A 20,101-nucleotide genomic window follows, 5' to 3' on the forward strand; every position below is an offset into this window, starting at 1 on the left:
TGAAGCATGGTAACTAAAATGTCAGGTGTCTTGAGAAAGTCTTCTAAGCTCTTTCTTGTTTTATATTAGGTGTAGCATAAACTGTGTATTAAAAGACATTCTTAACTTGGGAAGAAAAACAGTAAATGAAAGGGTCATTTTGCCTTCACCTGGACACAACCACAGGTGAGCTGCAAGATGACCATTTCACCCACTGAGCCACAGTAGACACTCCTTTCATAAATCAATTAAAACAAAGGAGTATCAGGTTAATTTCTGTTTTGGATTTTTAAAGTAAAACTCCAGAAAGAAAACCGTGCAAGTCAAAAGGCAAATGAATAGTAGCAACTGGAATGTGTATGCAAATGTTGTACAGTCCCAAAAATATTTAGGAAAGATTAGCATATTTCCATAGGGCTTAGACGTTGTTTGCATTTCCTCAATGTTCTAAATGAGTCAGGAAAGACCACACCATACACGACCAGTTTTCTATCAAAACACCTCCAAGTGATAGCAACATTTTGGATAACTAAGATTTGGACCACAGTCTGCAGATTCATCAGGTAAAACTGTATTTGATTATTGGGAAGTCTGATATATTTTTAAAACATAAAAACCGTTTTCTCATAAATAAAATTTTTGTACTGCAAGACACAAAGCTATTTCCATACACAGAAAAAATATATATATTGCTGCATAGCTTTGACTGTCCTCTTTAGTGATGAAGACATTATTGAATGTCATCACTAATAAAAGACAGTAATAATGGCAAGTTTAGAACTATCACCTAATAAAAGTGTTAAGGTACTTATAAACAAAAATGCATTATATGATCAAACTGCTTTTACATAATATAGAGAAGTACCAATTATTTGAAATGCTGCTAAAGTTTTAGACTGAATGAATTCAGCAAAGACTACAGGTAGAATGTAATCTAGCTGTAATCTATTACAGCTTCATTACATTCTAGCTGTATTTGGAACGCATGCATTAATTTGAAATTAATGAATGTGCCATGCATTAATTTGAAATTAATGCATGTGTCATGGGATGCAGAATAGTGCTGTAGTACATGCCTGCTGGGAATTGCATGCCCCGTCGCGGGAACGAGCATCGCTCTAAACTCCCGCATATTGATGAGAAAACGGACTGATACAGGACTGAAGAGGCAACTTTTAAACATATTCGTAACATTATCATGTTTCTTAACCATGTAAGCCCTAAAACAGTGGGTCTTATTTCGCAGATTATTTGAAATAAATATGATTTTGACACCTTTATTGAGACATATGAGTTGAATGTTTTACAGTGAGCGTTTGATGAATGTGTTCTCTGTTCTCTGTTGTTTGTAATTCCCTGCTTTTTCTTTTCACTCCATAATAGCTTAATGCATGACAAAGTAGAGGTCCATTTTATATCACCCTTAACTGTAGTTATTTTATATCACCCTTAACTGTAGTTATTTTATATCACCCTTAACTGTGGTCTATTAATGTAGCAGGGGATGCATTTTAATTTCTGAGCCTGCCAATATCTGCATTCCCTGTCTATTGTCCTATTGGTATGAAACTTATACCAGTAGCTCAGAGATTAAGTGTGGATGTAGAAAATAACCTTTATGTAGAAAAGGTTATTTCACTCTTAACTCTTTATTTCTCCATGTTAGCAGGGGGGTGCATTTTTAGGCAAAGCAAATTATTAGCCTGCCAATATCTGCATGCCCTATCTATTTTCCCCAAATATTTTCCTATTTATATGAAACTTATACCAGCAGTTAATAGAACAAGTGTGTCTATGTAGAAAAAGTTATTTCACTCTTAGCTCTTTATTTCTTCAAGCTAGGAGAGGGAATGCATTTTTTGGCTATATGGATTTTGAGCCTGCCGATATTTACATGCCCTGTCTATTTTCCCCAAATATTGTCCTATTGGTTTGAAATGTATATCAGTAGTTCAGAGAATAAGTGTGATTATATAGAAAATGTTTTTCACTCTTAACTCTGTATTTCTCCATGTTAGCAGGGGTTGGGGGGGTGCATTTTTTGGCAAAGCAAATTATTAGCCTGCAAATATCTGCATGCCCTATCTATTTTCCCCAAATATTATTCTATTGATATTAAACTCATACTGCAGTGGTAGATTAGCTACCACTGAAATTAGCTAATCTAACACAGCAGTTTGTGGGTTGTTTCTTTTCTGGATTCTTTACACATACAAACTGTAGCTCACAAAACGCACATTTCTACGGAAGAGGATTAGGGCCACTGGGAAAATAAACAAAAAAAAAAACTGTTCTGACTTTAATCTCAGAATTCTGAGATAACTTCTACTTTTCCTTAGATGAACATACATTCTTGTTTAAAGAAAAAACTCTAACAGCCACATAATGTTCAGATAAGAATCAGGGTAATGCAATTTCTACATATGATTAAATAAAGTTCAGGTGTGGAGTGGTCGCCCATTCCACTCAGCGTTGTAAGTTTGAGGCACAATTAAGTGTCATTGCATTTTATTAATTATAAATCGCTAAATCTTAAACAGAATTTCACGCTTTTTTACTAGAAACCTTATTCAAACAACTATCATAGCTACATTTATGAGGAAATTAATCTTTTAAAAGTATTTTTAAATTGGATTAATACATGGGTCAGCATATTTAAATATTAGTGGGGACTACTGATGTTAAGGCTATCGGTCGGTCGTCATTCAGGCCTGTCACTGTGGAGCTCTTGGAGACAGGGTGGTCTTTAAGCTGGAAAGGACAGGTGCCAGTAACAGTGAGGTGTTGAAGATGTCTCAGACTGTTGATGTGCACAGTCCCTCAGAACCCGCCCTGGGATATTGTCAGGGCCAGCAGTCTTACAGGGGTTTATTTCCTGGAGGGATTTCCTCACATCTGCTGTGGTCACACAGAGGGGCGTGTCACCAGGAGGTGGCGCTGAGGGAGGTGCTAGGATGCTTAAAGCGGGACTAGAGCTTAAGTGCATCTGGCAGTGAAGGGGTTAGGTGAGGCTCAGCTCACTTGCTGCCTCACCGGCTGCGTTTCCAAGCATTTGAATGGGAAATTGCAAAAATGTTATGATTTTTAAGGAAAAAAAATATCAAAATCGGTTAAGCTAAATGAAAAATAGATACTTTATAGTACAAAACACAGGGTGTAAATAGCAATATAATTATCTTACCATCATTTATAATTTTTCCATGATGACAGCTGAGGCTCTGCCTTACCTGCCTCCCCTGACCGCACGTCACTTAACTGTTTCCCGACAGTCATAATGTGGTTTGCCTCTGGCAAACAGTAACCATAGAGAAAGTATAAAGAAGAACTTGCCAACCAAATTAGAATGAAGCTTAAATATCTTATGTGGTAAGACATTTAATCTTTCTGTCAGTATGTTTAAATTCCCAACAGTTTTCAGTTATAAATATTTATTATTGACAATATTAAACAAATACTCATCTGAAAGTGTTGATTAGCTCTACTCTAACGGTGTCAGCCCAGGACTCTGACATTTGTTGTTCTGAGGATTTTTGTTGCATTATTAACCTATAGGTGGCAGTGAGTTGAAAATGAATCAGTTACTCCAGCAGGCTGCAACACACAGCAGCCAATATTAAAACTGTCTTGGTTTGGCAAAAAGCGGAGTAAATTATTAACTGGAGAATAAAGAATAGATTATAGGATTTTCAGTACTGAGCACTGGCTCTTTATTCTGAATGTGGAATACACTAATGTTACAGAGTGGGAATTCACAGTTTGTGTCTCAGTTGTAACATCTGATGGAAAAGAAACCTTTGACAGACTACTGTAATTAAGAAAAAATTAAAAAAACAAAAATCTAAAAATAAGTCAAACTTTTTCAGAGATAAAACAAGTGATAAATAGAAGGAAAGTTGATTTCAAAAACAAACACTGAAACACACTGAAAGAGACTGTGGGAAAATTGCAGAAAATGAAACTAGGACAACCATAACTGGTTCATAGAAAGATACAGGAAGAAATGTTTAAAACTGGTTCCTCACCACGGGTGTGGTGGGGTAGCCAGTTGAGAAATGTCAACAAAATAACTTTATAATTTTTCTCAAATGAGCAGAATATTTTCTTTCCCAGATCTGACCAATTGTGTTCAAACTGCTGAACCTTCTTCTGTTGGCAGAATTGTCATTAAGAAAACCTTCAAAAGTACTAATTCAAAGAAGCTTCTGATGTCCTGTAGTCTCGTCTCTGACCTCTGTGTTAAGATTAGCTTGTAATGAACAAACCTGATCATTATCAATGCATATAAGCAGAGACAACGAACAGAGGATGTTGTTGTCGCCCCGTCCTGATTCATATCATTACCATCCACATGATGTTAAACGTAATAAATGTGCATTAGCACTCTTCTTGGATTATTCATCTGCATTTAATACAATCCAAGTGGATATCTCAGTAAAAAAATGATGGAAAAGGAAATCAATTAATTTTAGATTCAGTGATATGCCTTTTTCATAGAAACAGAAACCTAATTCAACCATCTGCTCTCAACCAATGCCGGGATTTCCTGGGAAACTGTTTGTTCAGATTCTTTGTTCGTGTTTTATGAAGATGAAAACATGTTCATAAAATGTTTATGAAAGCATAAACATTTTATGCCTTTATAAAAGGCATAAAATACATTTTATGCCTTTTTGACATTTTATGCCAGGATGACGTTTTTATGCAACTTCATACTGTTTCATAAAAAAGGCATAAAAGTCTATGTTTTATTGAGTTTCTCTTGATATATATGTATATTTTTGCACACTTGGATTAAATGATTGATAGATCACAGGTTCTGCAGCATGTTTTGTGAGTCACCAAGCAAAGCAAACTTTTCCATGAACTGCACATTCATTGATATCTACAGAAGTGCCAGGACCGTTTCCCACAAGAGCAGGTAAATATTTCAGTATGCATTCCTGGCTAAACTTTTGTACATATACTTCTGGTGAAATACTTGCTTGATATAGTTATTCCAAATGCATTATTTTAGGTTTATACTGTAACTTTGTATTTCAAATTGTTAAATGATTACATTTTTTTGTAGCTCTGTGTCTGTCAGAAGACATAAGGTCAAGGGTAACAAGGCCTTTAAATAGCAATAGAACACATTAAAGGTTAGATATTAAGATATTAAGCTTATATATATATATATATATATATATATATATATATATATATATATATATATATATATATATATATATGTGTGTGTGTGTAGTTCACTTTAATCTTCATCATGTATCCATCCAACCTTTATTATCATCTCTGCTTTCAGTTATTGTTAATTAAACGAAAATAAGTGAAAGTGATACAAAATGAAAATGTTAAAGTAGAAATGTCTTAAATTGCTTAGCTTGGAGCCCATTTAATGTTTTACATCACTTTGGCTTCTTTGAGCAAGATATACTCTTTAAGAGAGTTTCCAGTTCCTGGTGACTAGTGTGATATTTTTACTTCGTCCTGTTGCTGAGCATTAAATTTAATTCTCTGTTGCTTTGTTTGATTACCTTGCTTTACAAACAGATTTCAGATTCTTTACATTTTAAATATAGATCTTTCAACCAGTGCATTTGTCTATGTTACAAAATGAGATTCATTAACACTTTATTTAAAGGGGTGTGCATAAGACTGACATGACACTGTCATAAACATGACATAACATCTGTCATGAACAGTCTTTATGAATGTTTGACTGTTGTCATAAAGTGTCATAAGGTAAATAATGACACTTTTATTGCAAAGTTGCTCTAAAAGTTGCATTGAAAGTCCATTAAAAATGTCAACTTTGCATTAAATTATCATAATTTACAAAACTTTTATCCTTAGTTGTTAATTAGTGTATGTTCAGCAAACTTGTTGAACTAGCTTGTTGCATAAGATTAACCATACTAATTGACAATAAACAGAAAAAAAAAGAGTACGAAATTCCTGAAAGATTTCTTTGCCCATAGTTTAATAAATCATGAAGTCTCATCAGCAGAAGGTCCATTGTTTCCTTAATTAATGTTCCCAGGTTGAATTTGTTCTTGTTGAACTTGGAGTTCCCCTCAGGCATTTGGTGAAAATGTTTCGTAAGAAAATTAAACTTTGCAAATTTAGATTGCCGCATGAACTAATCAGTACATTATTGCAAGACAACGCAAAACCTATTGCGAGGTACCGCAAAAGAAAAAAACATCCTCCATGTCCCCCTAGGGGGCTCCGTAGTGAGCGATGCATGAAAAACATTGAGATATATTTGTTAGGGGTTTAACAGAGAAGTGTAAAAAAAATGTGGCAATTTATTCCAGATATCAATCTGTCATTATTACATTACAAATTAACAGTGGAGCAGATTTGACAACAGTGTCTTTACCTCAAACAATAATCAGCTGAAATAGGACAGGCAGCATGATGTACCACAGGAAACACAATGGATTTCCATAGCAACATAAATGCTATCAACTTTGATTCCAGCTGCATAGTCATCTTTGTCCAAGAATAAATAGTACATTTTTAGATATTGTGTTACTGTGTTTTTTTGCAGAAAATCGTCACAGAGGGTTATAGTTCAGAGTTTGTAGCTGGACTTCAGGACAGGATGGCAGTCCTCAAAAATTGGAAATCTGGTCTCTTTGACTGCTTTGAAGATGTCAGTACTTGTAAGAGTGCCATTTTTATTTTTGTTCAAATTATATAAATTAGCCCTCTAGTCCCCTAAGACTATTTCCTCACTATGTTTGTTGATTCTCCAGGTTGCTATGGCTTCTGGTGCTGCCCTTGCCTCGCCTGCACTGTTTCAAGAAGATTTGGAGAGAACTACTGTTTGCCTTTATGTGACATTCTGACTCCTTCTGTATGTGTAGCCTGTGGGGCTCCTCTGTTTGTCCCCCCTGCGGCATTGTCTATGAGGGCTTCCATTCGTAACAAACATGGAATAGCAGTATGATATATTTTACACTCACCTAAACTAATTTTAATGTAAAAGTGCAAAGTTCTGAAAAGTTTTCATGTGTTTGCTTTCAGGGTTCCCTCTGTGAAGACATACTTGCTTCCTGTTGCTGTGTCTGGTGCTCCTGGTGTCAGATGCATCGCGAGCTAAAGGAGCACACTCCTGTTGTTGTTGTGATGCAGCAGCCCATGACACTGCATGGTCCAACTGCGGTCAACGTGCAGACTAATCCGGTCATGATGGTCAATCCAAATGCTGCTCCACTTCCTGGCGGTTTTCAAAATGCTGCTCGAAGCCCTGGTTGGTTTCAAAGCCCTCCCCAATACACTGAAGGGTTACAAAAGCCTCCTCCTTCCTAGCTAAATTTAAGTTCCTCATATCAGCCATAATCATATTGATGTATATTGGGATTATTTACTTTATCCAAAAAAGTCAGTTCACTTTCAATACCTCAATTGAAAATCAAAAGTTTTGAGTCTGATTTTGAGTTCATATCTATATTAACATTATTATAAACATTCTACAACTCTCTCATCAATTTGAAATAAAAAAAGCATAATTCAATAACAAAAACAATGTATGTGGCTGGACCTTATTGTTTGTTTCTAATTGACTCTCTAATGCAGCCTTATACACCCCACGAAAAATGACCAAATGAATTAACTTTCAGATTGCAAGACGTTTAAATTTTCTTTTGAAATCTGTGATATAGCTTCATCTGTAGGAAGGAGTTTCACTTTCAGCATGTATTTCAACTTCTCTTTTTTATTTACTTCAGCGCAGCTCACAGTTTCCAACAAATTCCGTAGCTTTCTGTGTACTTCTAAATCTGCTTCTTAGTCGCATCTTTTCGGGCCTGCCACTGTCTCTAGTGGCGTGGGGGTGGTAGCACAACTAATATAAATATGTCACTAAACGAGAATACCACGGAATCTTTATTTTTTTATTATTAAGTTCGCCATTACTGGCAACGTGAAAGAAATTATCTTCTAAAGTACCATATTTTTCTTCAGGATGTAGAGCTAATTAAGTGACATAAACAACACCTTTATACATTATAAATAACATCTATATATATCCATCAATTATAGGAGGAAGAAAAGACACAAGACATGAAAAACAACCTTATCAACAACAATAAAAATACCATATACAATGTATAAGAAATTTAATTGAACAAAAGTCCATAATCAACAAATTAATTAGATTCACAGACGAATAACCAGGATTGTTAAACAAGCAATAATCCACATTTTTGTTTTGTTGGTAGAGTCCTATATATAGGAAAAAATATGATTAAATTATTTAGTCTTCCAAGGTGGAAATTTTTCTTTGAAAACAATAAGAAAAACAAATTAATATAATCATAATAACAACAATTTGTGCATCAAGTAAACACTTGGCATGCTACAGGTAAATGTTATCATTTAATTTGGCTAAGAATAATTATTGCACTGTCAGTGAATGACTTCTAATAGATGTTCTATATTTAGAAGAACACAGTACAGAAGAACACACACATATTTACCAGAAGAACACACACTTCATAAGCTCAAACTGACAAAAAAAAAAGGATGGATGCTCTAAACCAGGTGTCACCAACTCCAGTCCTCCAGGGCTACCATCCAGCAACTTTTAGATTCACCTCTGATCCAAAATGTCTGAATTTCCTCACCAGCATTCATTCCTCTCTGCAATAGGCTGGGCAGTTTATTGGATCCAGGTGTGTTTAAGCAAAGACACATCTAAAAGTTGCAGGACGGTAGCCCTCGAGGACTGGAGTTGGTGACCCCTGCTCTAAATAGTTTAGACAAAGTTGTTTTTGGTTTCACCACTATTTACCTACTATTTTTCCTGCAATTCCAAGTATTCTTAAAAGATTGTCTGTTAGTCTGCAGCTCATGTGACTAAACCAGCCGAGGAGATGAAAAGTTAAAACTTGAGATGAGTTAAAACTTAAGTTAAATTTTTAAGTTTTAACATTTTAACTCATTGTTAAAATGTTAACATTACTTAACTAGAGGTAATGTTAACTAATGTTACCTCTAACTAACTAGAGGTTTTCCACAAGTTGCACTTGTTAGGTAACCCCAAGTTCACAGGGTCTTCTTAAAAGATAGAATGACGTTTCTTAAAAATGCAGCCAATGTTTTCAGCAAAGTTGAGCTGATTGTCCAGGAATGATCCAAGGTATTTAAAACTTGCCATAGTTTCAACAGGTTGGCCATCGAGTGAAACTGGAACCACTTTCAGGTCTTGTTTATGTCATTTAATTAGCTCTACTTCCGTAATAAAATTAAAAGGTATGGTGTTTTGTGAGGGACTTTATCTTTTGCGTTTCCAGTAATGCCAGAATTAATAATAAATAATAAAGACTTTGGTATTCTGACTTAGTAGTGTATTTATATTAGTTGTGCTACCACCCCCGCGCCACTAGAGACAGTAGCAGGCCCGAAAAGATGCTTAAAAGGAGCAGATTTAAAAGTACACCGAAAGCAAGGGAAATATTTAAAAACTGTGAGCTGCGCTTAAGTAAATAAAAGAGAGAAGTTCAAATACATGCTGAGAGAGAAATTCCTTCCTAAAGATAAAGCTAAATCACAGATTTAAAAAGAAAATTAAAACGGGAGACCGCGGATAATATAGGAAATAGCGCCCCCTTCACTTCCGGAGTGCAATGATCCAATTTCCAAATAAGGTAAGAAGCTGACAGTGGTCCGTCCCCGCTCCTTTCTGTTTGCTGCAGCGAGGTCCTTCTCGAAGAAGACGGCGGTCGTCCTTTTTATCTCTCACTGACACTGTTCGTCGTTGCAGGTTAGTAATGTGAAGCTGGTGAGGGCTGGCCCCCCTCGAAAAATGTGGAGTAACAATGTATATTTGGATCTGATTTGTAATTTCATACATCGATGTGCTCAAACATTATTATTATTATTTTTTTTTAAGTGATTTGTTAGGATCGCAGTTAGCTACATTTTGGCTACAACGGTCACAAAACTGCCGTTCTGAAGATCGCTGCATGTATCTTTTAGCTCCGTTCCACTCCCCGATCAAACATTGGTACCCTGACATACTTTGTGTTGTTTTACCTGTTCAAAGGGATTTATTATTATTATTATTATTATTATTATAGACGTTACTTTTTCTCCCTTGCTATGTAATCAATTAAACTGTACGATCAGTAGTTATTCAAAACCCAGTAGAGCTTAATGTTTGTTCATTATAACATCTCCATCTTGCATTATTTAACATAATTAATCCTCTTATTTGAGAAATGTTTTTTTTTTTATGTACATCTGTGCGCTGTGGATTGATTGGTGGGAGTTGATACTGTTTACTCAGGTGAAGGCTGTGTGGTTGTTTGGTGGCAGCAGAGGGACACAGGAATGTGATTGTGCTAGGAAATGTTAATCATTTCATGATTTCAAGAATTTGTAATAAAAAGAGACAAGAGTTTGGGGAAGAAGACGGCGGTCGTCCTTTTCTTCTCTCACTGACGCTGTTCGTCGTTACAGGCTCTCCACCAAGATCAAAGGAGAAGCGGAAACTCATCAGAAGAAGAAAACAAAACAAAACAAAAAAAAACATCATTTGTTACATTTGTTCACTAAGAGCTGAGACGTGTAACACAAGTCAAAAGGCAAATGTACTGCAGCAACTGGATTGTGTATGCAAATGTTGCACAGGCCCTTAATCATATGGAGGACAGATTAGCATATGTTCACCATAAAAAAAAGTCAGAGTTAGGTGTGGTCAAGGAAGACCACACTTTACACAACCAGTACTGAGTCAACTCGCCACCAAGTGATAGCAAGACTTTGGATAACTAGGATTTCAGGTAAACTTTTGCTTGGTTTTTGGAAAGTTTGATATATTTTCAAAACATATGCATATGCACTTTTGAACGTGGACAAAAGCTTTTAACAGTTTGTCAGGTAAGATTTTTCTATTTTGTAGATAAATTTTGACAGCTTTAAGTAGAATTCATAAAATTATAAAATTGCTATACATTCACCATGCTATTTATAATATATTATGAAAACATTTCTTATAAGAATTTGCATTTATCATTTTGATAAATTTCAGTGACGTTTAGATAAAAACGACAGTATTAATGGAAATTAAATTTTTATTGTTTTCTCAGCTGTTTGTTTTGTGAGAGCATCAACAAACATAAGTAAATTTAAAAATATGATTAAATACAGTTACTGTGTGCAGTTTAGTGAAATACATCAACCATCTTTAAGGAAGTGGCTTCCCAAACAAGACTTTCTCAAAAAAAGGATCTTTTTCCAGAGCAGTATTTGTGTTTGTAGCACCATGAATGCTGTGCCATGCAGTCACAGCCAGTTACCTAAAAATGAAATATTAAATAGTTTTAAATGATCCTTTTTGTTATCATAATAGTATCACAAAATACTGTGATATAATTCTAAGTGTATATTTCCCATCTCTAGACAAACGTCTGACAAGGGATCAGTTTTGTTACTCAATACTTCCTTTGGTGATAAAGGAGTTTGAGATTTTATCGGTTTTAAGAATAATATTAGCAGCAGAAAGAATGGAAACATTTGAACCAGTAGAATGATAACCCTTTAATTCTTAAGAAATAAAGAGGTATTGCAGCCAAATAGGAAGGATAGACAAATTCAGAGTCAAATTTTAATAACATTTGAGTAACATTTCTCGTAAAGTTCACTCCTTATTGGTGAACTTTACAAAGTTCCCCAACAGGTGAACTAATAAGTATTTATTATTAAAATTGTATTAAAATTGTCAAAGTTAAATTAATAAGTTAAATAAAAAAGGTTTATTTAATTCCCACTAAAATATTTTAATTTGAAAGTCTATCAAGATTCTACATTACATTTTACACTAACAACTATCCTGTAGAAACAGACGCCTCCTAAAGACTCAACCTTTTGTGATTTAAACTGGCGAGCTATACTGTTGTGTTTGCACATAATTCACAATGAATTAAATTCAAAAGATAGTAGTACTGTAGGGGGTAGTAACTAATTACTTTTTCTCAGGTACATTTACCTGATTATAAATTTTTTTTCGTTTTTGTTTTTACAAAAAACATACTTTTCCGAATAGTTTTGCTACGCTGTACTTTACTTTTACTTGATTCATATCACTACTTCTCTTGATTAAAATTTCTGGATACACTCCCAACTGCATTACTAACTGCAGTAAATGAAGAACTGCAGCAGATACAGACACAACAACAGTTTATGTTAAAGTGAAACTTGTTTGAACAACAGCTCTTGTTAATCTAAAGTTAGTTTTAATTAACTGAGCCTGCTGAAACATTTGAAACATTTTGGATTTAAAATCTAGGTTGAATCATCTGATGGCAGACCAACCCCTGACTGACTGGGACAGTGATCTCTGTGACTGCTGCGAGGATGCACAGACTTGTAAGAGTCCATCCTTGTTTCTTATACATCAACTACAAGGGCTAAATACTTATAATATCCCATAATTGCTGTGTTTCTGTGTTTTTCAGGTTGCTATGGTTTCTGGTGTGGGCCATGCCTTGCCTGCACTGTTTCAAGCAGATTTGGAGAGAGCCGCTGGCTCCCCTTATGTGACATGTGTGTTGATAAAATGATCTCTCCAGCAGCCCTGTCTCTAAGAGTCGCCATGAGATACAAATATGGTATCAAGGTATGGCAAGATGAGATATGAATGACATACATCCAAAACAAACAATAAAACTGATTCATTGTCTTGCTTTGTAGGGTTCCATTTGCAAGGATCTTGTTGCGACCTGCTGCTGCCCAACGTGTGTCTGGTGTCAGATGTACCGCGAGTTAAAATATCGCAAAAAGTCCCCAGTCGTCATCAACATGCAGATGCAATCTCCTGTCAACATGCAGCCTCATCCAATGATGGCACTTCCTCCTCAGCCTGTTTTCAACAGATAAGCAGAAATCATCCAGGCTCCCTGTCGCTTTTCATCATCATCACAATATTTAACATAATTACCACCATTGTGAGATATTTAAATTTTATGTATCTTAATTTGGACAGAACAAATAGATTCAGCAAGATCTAGAGAAATTCATCCATGCCTTTATCAGCTGCAGCTGATCGAGAACGCTGCTGCTCGTATTCCCATTAAAACTAGAAAGACAGAGCACATCACATAGTCCCGAAGTCTGGAGGCTAATAATATGAAATTCCTTGAAGTCTAGACAGAAAACCCACTTGTTTAGAATTGCTTTTGAAACATCATAATATGAAACATTAATCAACATTCTTATGTGTAATGTGGCACTTGACAAAATGTAACTGTTCAATTGTTGACTCTGTGTTTTCTGACTTTGTGGTTTTGTGTTTTTATGATGTAAAGCACTGAACTACCTTGTTTCTAAAACGTCCCATACAAATAAACTTGATTGACTTGATTGTCTAGTTCTTGAGGCAGGTCTTTGTGCATCTGGACTAAGAACAAGTACTTCATAGTTCATGTGACATTCTTACACAAGGTCAAAGTCTTACACTAAATACCTACATGGGGTAGAAATTTTAGCAACTAAACCTTTTATGGCATTTTATAATTATAAGAAAACAGTGACAAAAGGTAAGCATTGGATTTATTTGCTGGAAAGTGAACATTTTCTTTTAAACACAATTCAGTTCAAGTCGAAGCCACTAAAATTCTCTCGTGACCTGATTTAATATAATATAGAGCCTGTAGCAGCCTGAATACAATATCCACATAATTTTAAAAGTTGCACTGGAACATGCATCCCAGCACCCATAGGCGTAGGAACCATGGCGTGCCCTCCCCCCCCCCCCCCCCCCCCTCCCCCCAATATTGGAGACAGTCAGATTCGGGCCCCCCAATAATTTCACCGCATTTGCGAAGAATTTTTAAATCTTCCACTCGCGTGCTTTTATTTTGAAGGCGCACCACAGCGCTCTCCCCCTCTGAACAGCTCAGAGTGAAGGTTGGAGGAGGCAACGGGAGCCAGAAATTTAGTTTGAAGGAGGTAAAACGGTCCGTCGGGAATGTTCCCATGAATATCGCTTGTTTATAACATCTTGCTGTCAGTCTACTTTCATATATACAACTAAATATTTTTGGTTAAGCCGTTTTAATCCAAAATTTTACTGCTAACTTTGTCTAAAAGTTAGCTACTCTGGTCACAATGTTTTATTTCATCAGAATGAGACTGAAACAACAGCACAAAATGTTATTTAAAGTGAGCAATGATGGCTACACAACACCTGATCATACTCGACCGCTTAACATCCATCTTCTGTACACTCTTGTCCCTCAGTGAGGTCGGGAGGTGCTGGTGCCTCTCCAGCTAAGGTTCCGGGCGAGAGGCGGGTTCACCCTGGACAGGCCACCAGTCTGTCGCAGGGCAACACAGACACAGACAGGACAAACAACCATGCACACACACTCACCTTCAGAGAATTTGGAGAGGCCAATTAACATTATAGTCTTTTGGACTGTGAGAGGAAACCGGAGAACCCAGAGAGAATCCATTCATGCCAGGGAGAAAATGCAAACTCCGTGCAGAAAGACCCTGGGCCGGGAATCGAACCTTGCTGCAAGGCAACAGCTCTACCAACTGCGCCACTGTGCAGCCCATCACTTAACCTGTATTGTATTATATTATATCCATCCACCCATCCATTTTCTTTACACCCTTGTCCCTTGGTGGGCTTGGGAGGGTTTCTGGTGTCCATCTCCAGCTAACGTTCCGGGCGAGAGGCGGGTTCACCCTGGACAGGTCGCCAGTCTGTCACAGGGCAACACAGAGACACACAACCATGCACACACACACTCACACCTAGGGGCAATTTAGACAGACCAATTAACCTGACAGTCATGTTTTTGGACTGTGGGAGGAAGCCGGAGTACCCGGAGAAAACTCACGCATGCACAGGGAAAACATGCAAACTCCATGCAGAAAGACCGGGGCCGGGAATCGAACCCAGAACCTTCTTGCTGCAAGGACACAACTACCAACTGTGCCACTGTGCAGCCCACTATTATATTATATTATATTATATTATATTATATTATATTATATTATATTATATTATATTATATTATAATATAGCCTATTATATATATTTTTATTTTTGTTGGTCAAACTGATGTATTGAGTTTAAAGCTGCCGAGTCCTATTTTATGAGCTGTTTTTTTATTTTTTATTTTGCTTTTAGAACGAGGCAGAATCTGTTCAGTTGCCAGTCAACTTATATCAATGCATTTTGTCCAATAAAATATATCAGCATCTGGTAGCCTATGTGCTACCAGAGCATTTATCTTGCTAGTTGTGAGGTAAATGATAAAGTGAGTGTTCAGTCCTGGAATGACAGTCATTATGCTACGTGGATGCATAACTTTAATCTGATTATTGGATTGTAAATAGTAATGTGTTAGAATACTTGTTACTGAAACAAGGGTCCGTATTAGAGTAACGTGTTACTGACTTGTTGATGGCACAATTGTTTGACATTTCTGATCTGTCAGGTTTCCGATATGCGTCCCCCCAATGACAGACTCCTTCCTACCCCCTTGCCAGCAAGCAGCGTCCCTATTTGCTTGCAGATTTGCATGTCAACTTTACATATGGGCTTGGCTCAGGTGACCTAGTTGTCACATTAAAAACAGTATTTAGAGTGAAAAAGAAGGGCTGGTAGTATTCAAATAAATTATGCACTTTTTCAAAGTTGGACGAAGAAATGTTCTAAAAGTAATATTTTCAATGAATATAACATTTATTACAGTTTTTGAAGCATGGTAACTAAAATTTCAGGTGTCTTGAGATAATAATAATAATAATGTGTATTTTAAAAGACATTGTTTTACTTGGGAAGAAAAACAATAAATGAAAAGATCATTACTATGCATCCATCCATCCATTTTCATGCACGCATGTGGGAATGTTTCTGAGAGCATTATCTTACCAGTGATCTCCCGGAAGAAAGGAAGAGGAAGCTTGACAGTCACACAACTTGCTTTCTTTATTTCCTCAACAGGTTAAACTATATATCCTCTGTTAAAATAAGTTAGTTGATTGGTGTGGGTGGGATGGAGCCTCCTCTGGCTCCTGGTCACATGGATGCCTGTGTGCCAGGTGGGGGTGCCTCTCCTGCATCCCTGGCCTGGTGGGTTGGCCAGGGGTCTTGGTGGCTGAGGCTTAGTGGGCTGTTGTATGTGGTTCTGGGTGGGAAGGAATGGGTCTTGGGGCTAAGGGATTTGGGTTATACCTGGATGGATCATAGGCCTTTTAAGGCTGCTATTAACCCCATTTGTTTCTGAAAAATAAATCATACATTTTCATCTCTTGTATTACAGAGTGTTGCATGACAGGAAACTTTAGAGCTGACTGAGTTTTTCCTGGTCACACAAAACGTCTGGATAAGATGACAGGAACTCCCCTAAAAGAATGGAAGAGTGGTCTCTGTGACTGCTTTGAAGATGCCAATTCTTGTAAGAGTCATTTTCTCTTTTCTTTAAAATTAAATGAATCTTCCAGTCATCTTGCGTCATTTTATTGCTATGAATCACTATGTTTGTATGTTCTCCAGGTTGCTATGGCTTCTGGTGCTGCCCTTTCCTTGCCTGCACTGTTTCAGGAAGATTTGGAGAGAACCCCTATCTGCCTGTATGTGACCTGCTGACTTCGGCTACAGTTCTACTGTGTGGGGTTTCTACCATTATCCCCCCTGTAGCGTTGTCTTTGAGAGCTTCCATTCGTAACAAACGTGGATTAAAGGTATGATGTATTTTAGACTCACCTGACCTTATTTTGAAATGCAATGATATAAAGCGGTTTAATGTGTTTGCTTTCAGGGCTCCCTCTGCGATGACGTTTTAGCTTCCTGTTGCTGTGTCTGGTGCTCCTGGTGCCAGATGCATCGTGAGCTAAAGGAGACAACTCCTCTCGTTGTTGTGGTGCAGCAGCCCCAGACGGTGCAGCCCCCAACTGTCATCAACGTGCAGGCTAATCCTGTCATGATGGTTAATCAAAACTCTCCTCAAAATCCTGGTGGGTTTCAAAACTCTCCTCAAAATCCTGGTGGGTTTCAAAACTTTCCTCAAAATCCTGGTGGGTTTCAAAATCCTGGTGGGTTTCAAAACTCTCCTCAAAATCCTGGTGGATTTCAAAATCCTTCTCCATATCCTGGTGGGTTTCAAAATCCTGGTGGGTTTCAAAATCCTGGTGGGTTTTAAAATCCTGGTGGGTTTCAAAAGCCTCAAGCCCCTGATGGATTTTAAAATCCTTCCTGTTGGTTTGAATTCCTAACAAAAACGGAACACATTTGTTAACATTTACTTTTCTCAGATCAGTCGTGATCATGTTGGGGTGTAATGTTTACTTTATCCAGTAAATTCTCTGTCAGTGCTTCAAATAAAAGTGAAGAGAGTTGAACATGACTTTGAGTTCCTACGTATATTAACTTTCTTATAAACACTGTGTAACTGTTAATCAATTTGAAATAAAAAACATGAGTCCAACAACAAAATCAATGTATTTGACTGAACCTTATATTGTTTGTAATTGACTCTGTAAAGCAATCTTATGCACCTCATTAAAATTGACCAGATTACCTAAAACATTTTCATTTCATTTATTTAAAACTGTACGTTTCCTTTAATTACTATATTGTACTACACTGATCTTTGAGCTGAGCGTACCATGAAGTCCCTGATAACATATAGCTTATAGGATCAATGGGAAGAGCTGACAGAGCTGAAGGTGGTGACAAACTAGTGAGTAAAAAGAAAAATGTGATACATGTGAAGTAATGCAATTTATGTAAAATACATTAAAATGAATTAATTGCACATTTAAGTGAGATTTGATAACAATTTCACTGAATAAGTCACAAAAACTGATGGAGTTGACATCTGACGGAGTTGACGAAATGCCAAACTACCTCAATTTATATGATGTTATTCTGAAGGAAGCCATATTGCAGCTCATCAGGGCCATGAAATCTTTACTTTATACCAAAATTAATCATTTATTTCACAAAATTTCATCAAAGTTTTGTAAATTGTCAGTTATGGTGTTGACACATCATGGTTGTGACAAACAACTTAGGAATAAAAAGAAGAAAAAACTAAAGAATAACATAAGCTAACCAGAGCTAACTAGCCCTTTTAGCAAAGGAAGAAGCCATGGGGTCCTCAGAAGTTCTGGTGCCCCCCAATAATGCCTGATTTTTTTACATTCTTTTTATGTCTGACGGTGTTGACAAAAACTAGGGACAAATTTCAATGGAGTTGGAAAATATATAAAAATTATTTTTAATTACATTTATTGATACTTTTATAATTATTTATACGACTACTTGTACTTAATTGACATAATATATAATTTTAGTATTTATTTAATAGTTTTAAACTATTATAATGTATTGAGTTTTGGACAAGGGATTTTAAAGACACCAGCCACTGACTACAATGTTGAAAATAAAAAAATATTCAGCAAATACCTGGAAAATATACATTGTTGTGGTCACATGACCCAGGTTAGTTTAGTTAAATATTTGAAAAAAATATATTTTATGTATATTTTATTCATATTTTGTGCTTTATACATAGGACCTGTTTTGTCTCTATTCTCAAGAATCACCAATAGCACGTCCTACAACTGGTGAATTTTTTGTGTCAAGTCACTTTTCAAATTTAAATTAAATGTAAACAATTTTTATGCTGAAAGCCACATTTCTTAGCATCAAGCAAATAACAAGGCACAGCTCCTACCCTTCTGACACACCTATAGCACTTTTATTAGTTCTATTGTTTTGTACTAAAGAAAAAGACTAAAGAAAAGCATTCAGTACTAATGACCTCATTATGTCAGATATGTGAAGATACAGGTTGGGCAGTTTTCAGTGACCTGTTTTGTGCAGCCACACAGATAGTAAAAAGCTATTTGCGTCATGAAGTTCTGTTGCTGCAGTTCATTCAAGCTCAATTACACAGCTGTTATAACTCTGTATGACAACTGTCCACAGCCACCTATTTGGTAATTTAGTATTTTCTGCCCTGTAAGTAAATATGGCATTCATACTAATAAATCACACCACTACCCTATTTGTTTAAGCTGAAATGTTTAAAAGTATGCAAAGTGTGAAGAAACCCGGCACTACTCTTTGTTTTTCTAAATGTTGCTGTGCTGCTTTAACCTGTTCCTTGCGTGTGTGCTTTAAGTTTCCTTTAAGTAAATTACTTCCTGGTAAATGAAACTAAAAATTCCCATTCCACCGGAGAACAATACAATCAGAGTCTAGGTTAGCCATTTCCTGGAAATGAGTCTGTCTTCCTGCAAATGTGCAAAATAAGAAAGGTGTTGCTCTGAAATAAATATAACAGTGGATTAACTCTTACACTCTGTACCCAAAGTAATACAACAATATTTTAAAAGTCTGCAAAATTGACGTTTTTCCCTCCAGGTGGTTTCTGAACCAATCCAACCCACAACCTTGAAGCATTTTTTTATTTTCACTGTTACTTCCAGCTTCATGTCAAAGTCTGAATAGTTAAATCCAAACTTGGTTAGATTTTTTTTGCTATCGGCTTCAAATTGGAGCTTCATATCTGGTGGTTTTGTGAAACAACTCAAAAGTTTTTATTTTATTGTTTGTCTTGGCTTAGATTGGAAGCTTTCGTAGCAAATTGTTTCTAACTGGTGATTATTAAATCTCCTCAGTCAGCTAACAAAAAGCAGAGCTTAACTTAATGTGTGTCCACATTCTCACAACACAATAATAAAGGAGAACATTTATTTCAGAATCAAGATTGTTTGCGCTTGTAATACATGAGTCACCAAATGGTAAAACTTCAGCTTTATTAAGTGACACAAAGATAGCAAAATGCAACAGCAATTTGATGCTGATGAACAGGAACAGCATCAAAGTGAAATCATTTATTATGTTGATTGTGAGCATTCACTCAGGCTCAGGAGGAAGAAGCAGATGGCTTGAATCCAAACTGGCTGCCATGATTGATGGGTCACAGGTTTGGCAACATATTTTGTGTGCGTCCAGGCAAAGCAAACCTCACTGTAAGCCACACATTTGCTGATATCTGTGGAGGTGCAAAGAAGAACTCCCACAAAAGCAGGTAAAATGTTTTTCTTATGTATAGTTTAGTCAAAGTTTTACACATGTATTCCTAAC

General features: G+C 36.4%; 1 protein-coding gene and 1 long non-coding RNA gene across 2 annotated transcripts; both read left to right on the plus strand.

Annotated features, from left to right (window-relative positions):
- The first annotated feature begins 380 nt into the window (after positions 1-380).
- On the plus strand, positions 381-17,528 carry LOC103468502 (uncharacterized). Its single transcript, XR_014087229.1, has 4 exons — positions 381-542; positions 16,266-16,400; positions 16,499-16,686; positions 16,764-17,528. It is a non-coding gene; the product is annotated as an uncharacterized LOC103468502 (long non-coding RNA).
- LOC145551404 (cornifelin-like) lies at positions 9,791-13,347 on the plus strand. Its single transcript, XM_081606093.1, has 4 exons — positions 9,791-10,769; positions 12,275-12,354; positions 12,444-12,604; positions 12,679-13,347. Exons 2-4 carry the CDS (start codon positions 12,288-12,290, stop codon positions 12,862-12,864), a joined length of 414 nt encoding a protein of 137 aa, XP_081462219.1. The 5' UTR covers positions 9,791-10,769; positions 12,275-12,287; the 3' UTR covers positions 12,865-13,347.
- Positions 17,529-20,101: the final 2,573 nt, after the last annotated feature.

The sequence above is a fragment of the Poecilia reticulata genome, chromosome 4 (genome assembly GCF_904066995.2).
Source record: "Poecilia reticulata chromosome 4, P_reticulata-male-v2, whole genome shotgun sequence".
NCBI classification, from domain to species: Eukaryota; Metazoa; Chordata; class Actinopteri; order Cyprinodontiformes; family Poeciliidae; genus Poecilia; species Poecilia reticulata.

Excerpts from the sequence above, each read along its gene's own strand:
- LOC145551404 (XM_081606093.1), top strand. The coding sequence starts at position 12,288 with ATGGCAGACCAACCCCTGACTGACTGGGACAGTGATCTCTGTGACTGC. Across the intron at positions 12,355-12,443 it reads CTGCGAGGATGCACAGACTT|GTTGCTATGGTTTCTGGTGT; the intron begins GTAAGAGTCCAT and ends TGTGTTTTTCAG. Across the intron at positions 12,605-12,678 it reads GATACAAATATGGTATCAAG|GGTTCCATTTGCAAGGATCT; the intron begins GTATGGCAAGAT and ends CTTGCTTTGTAG.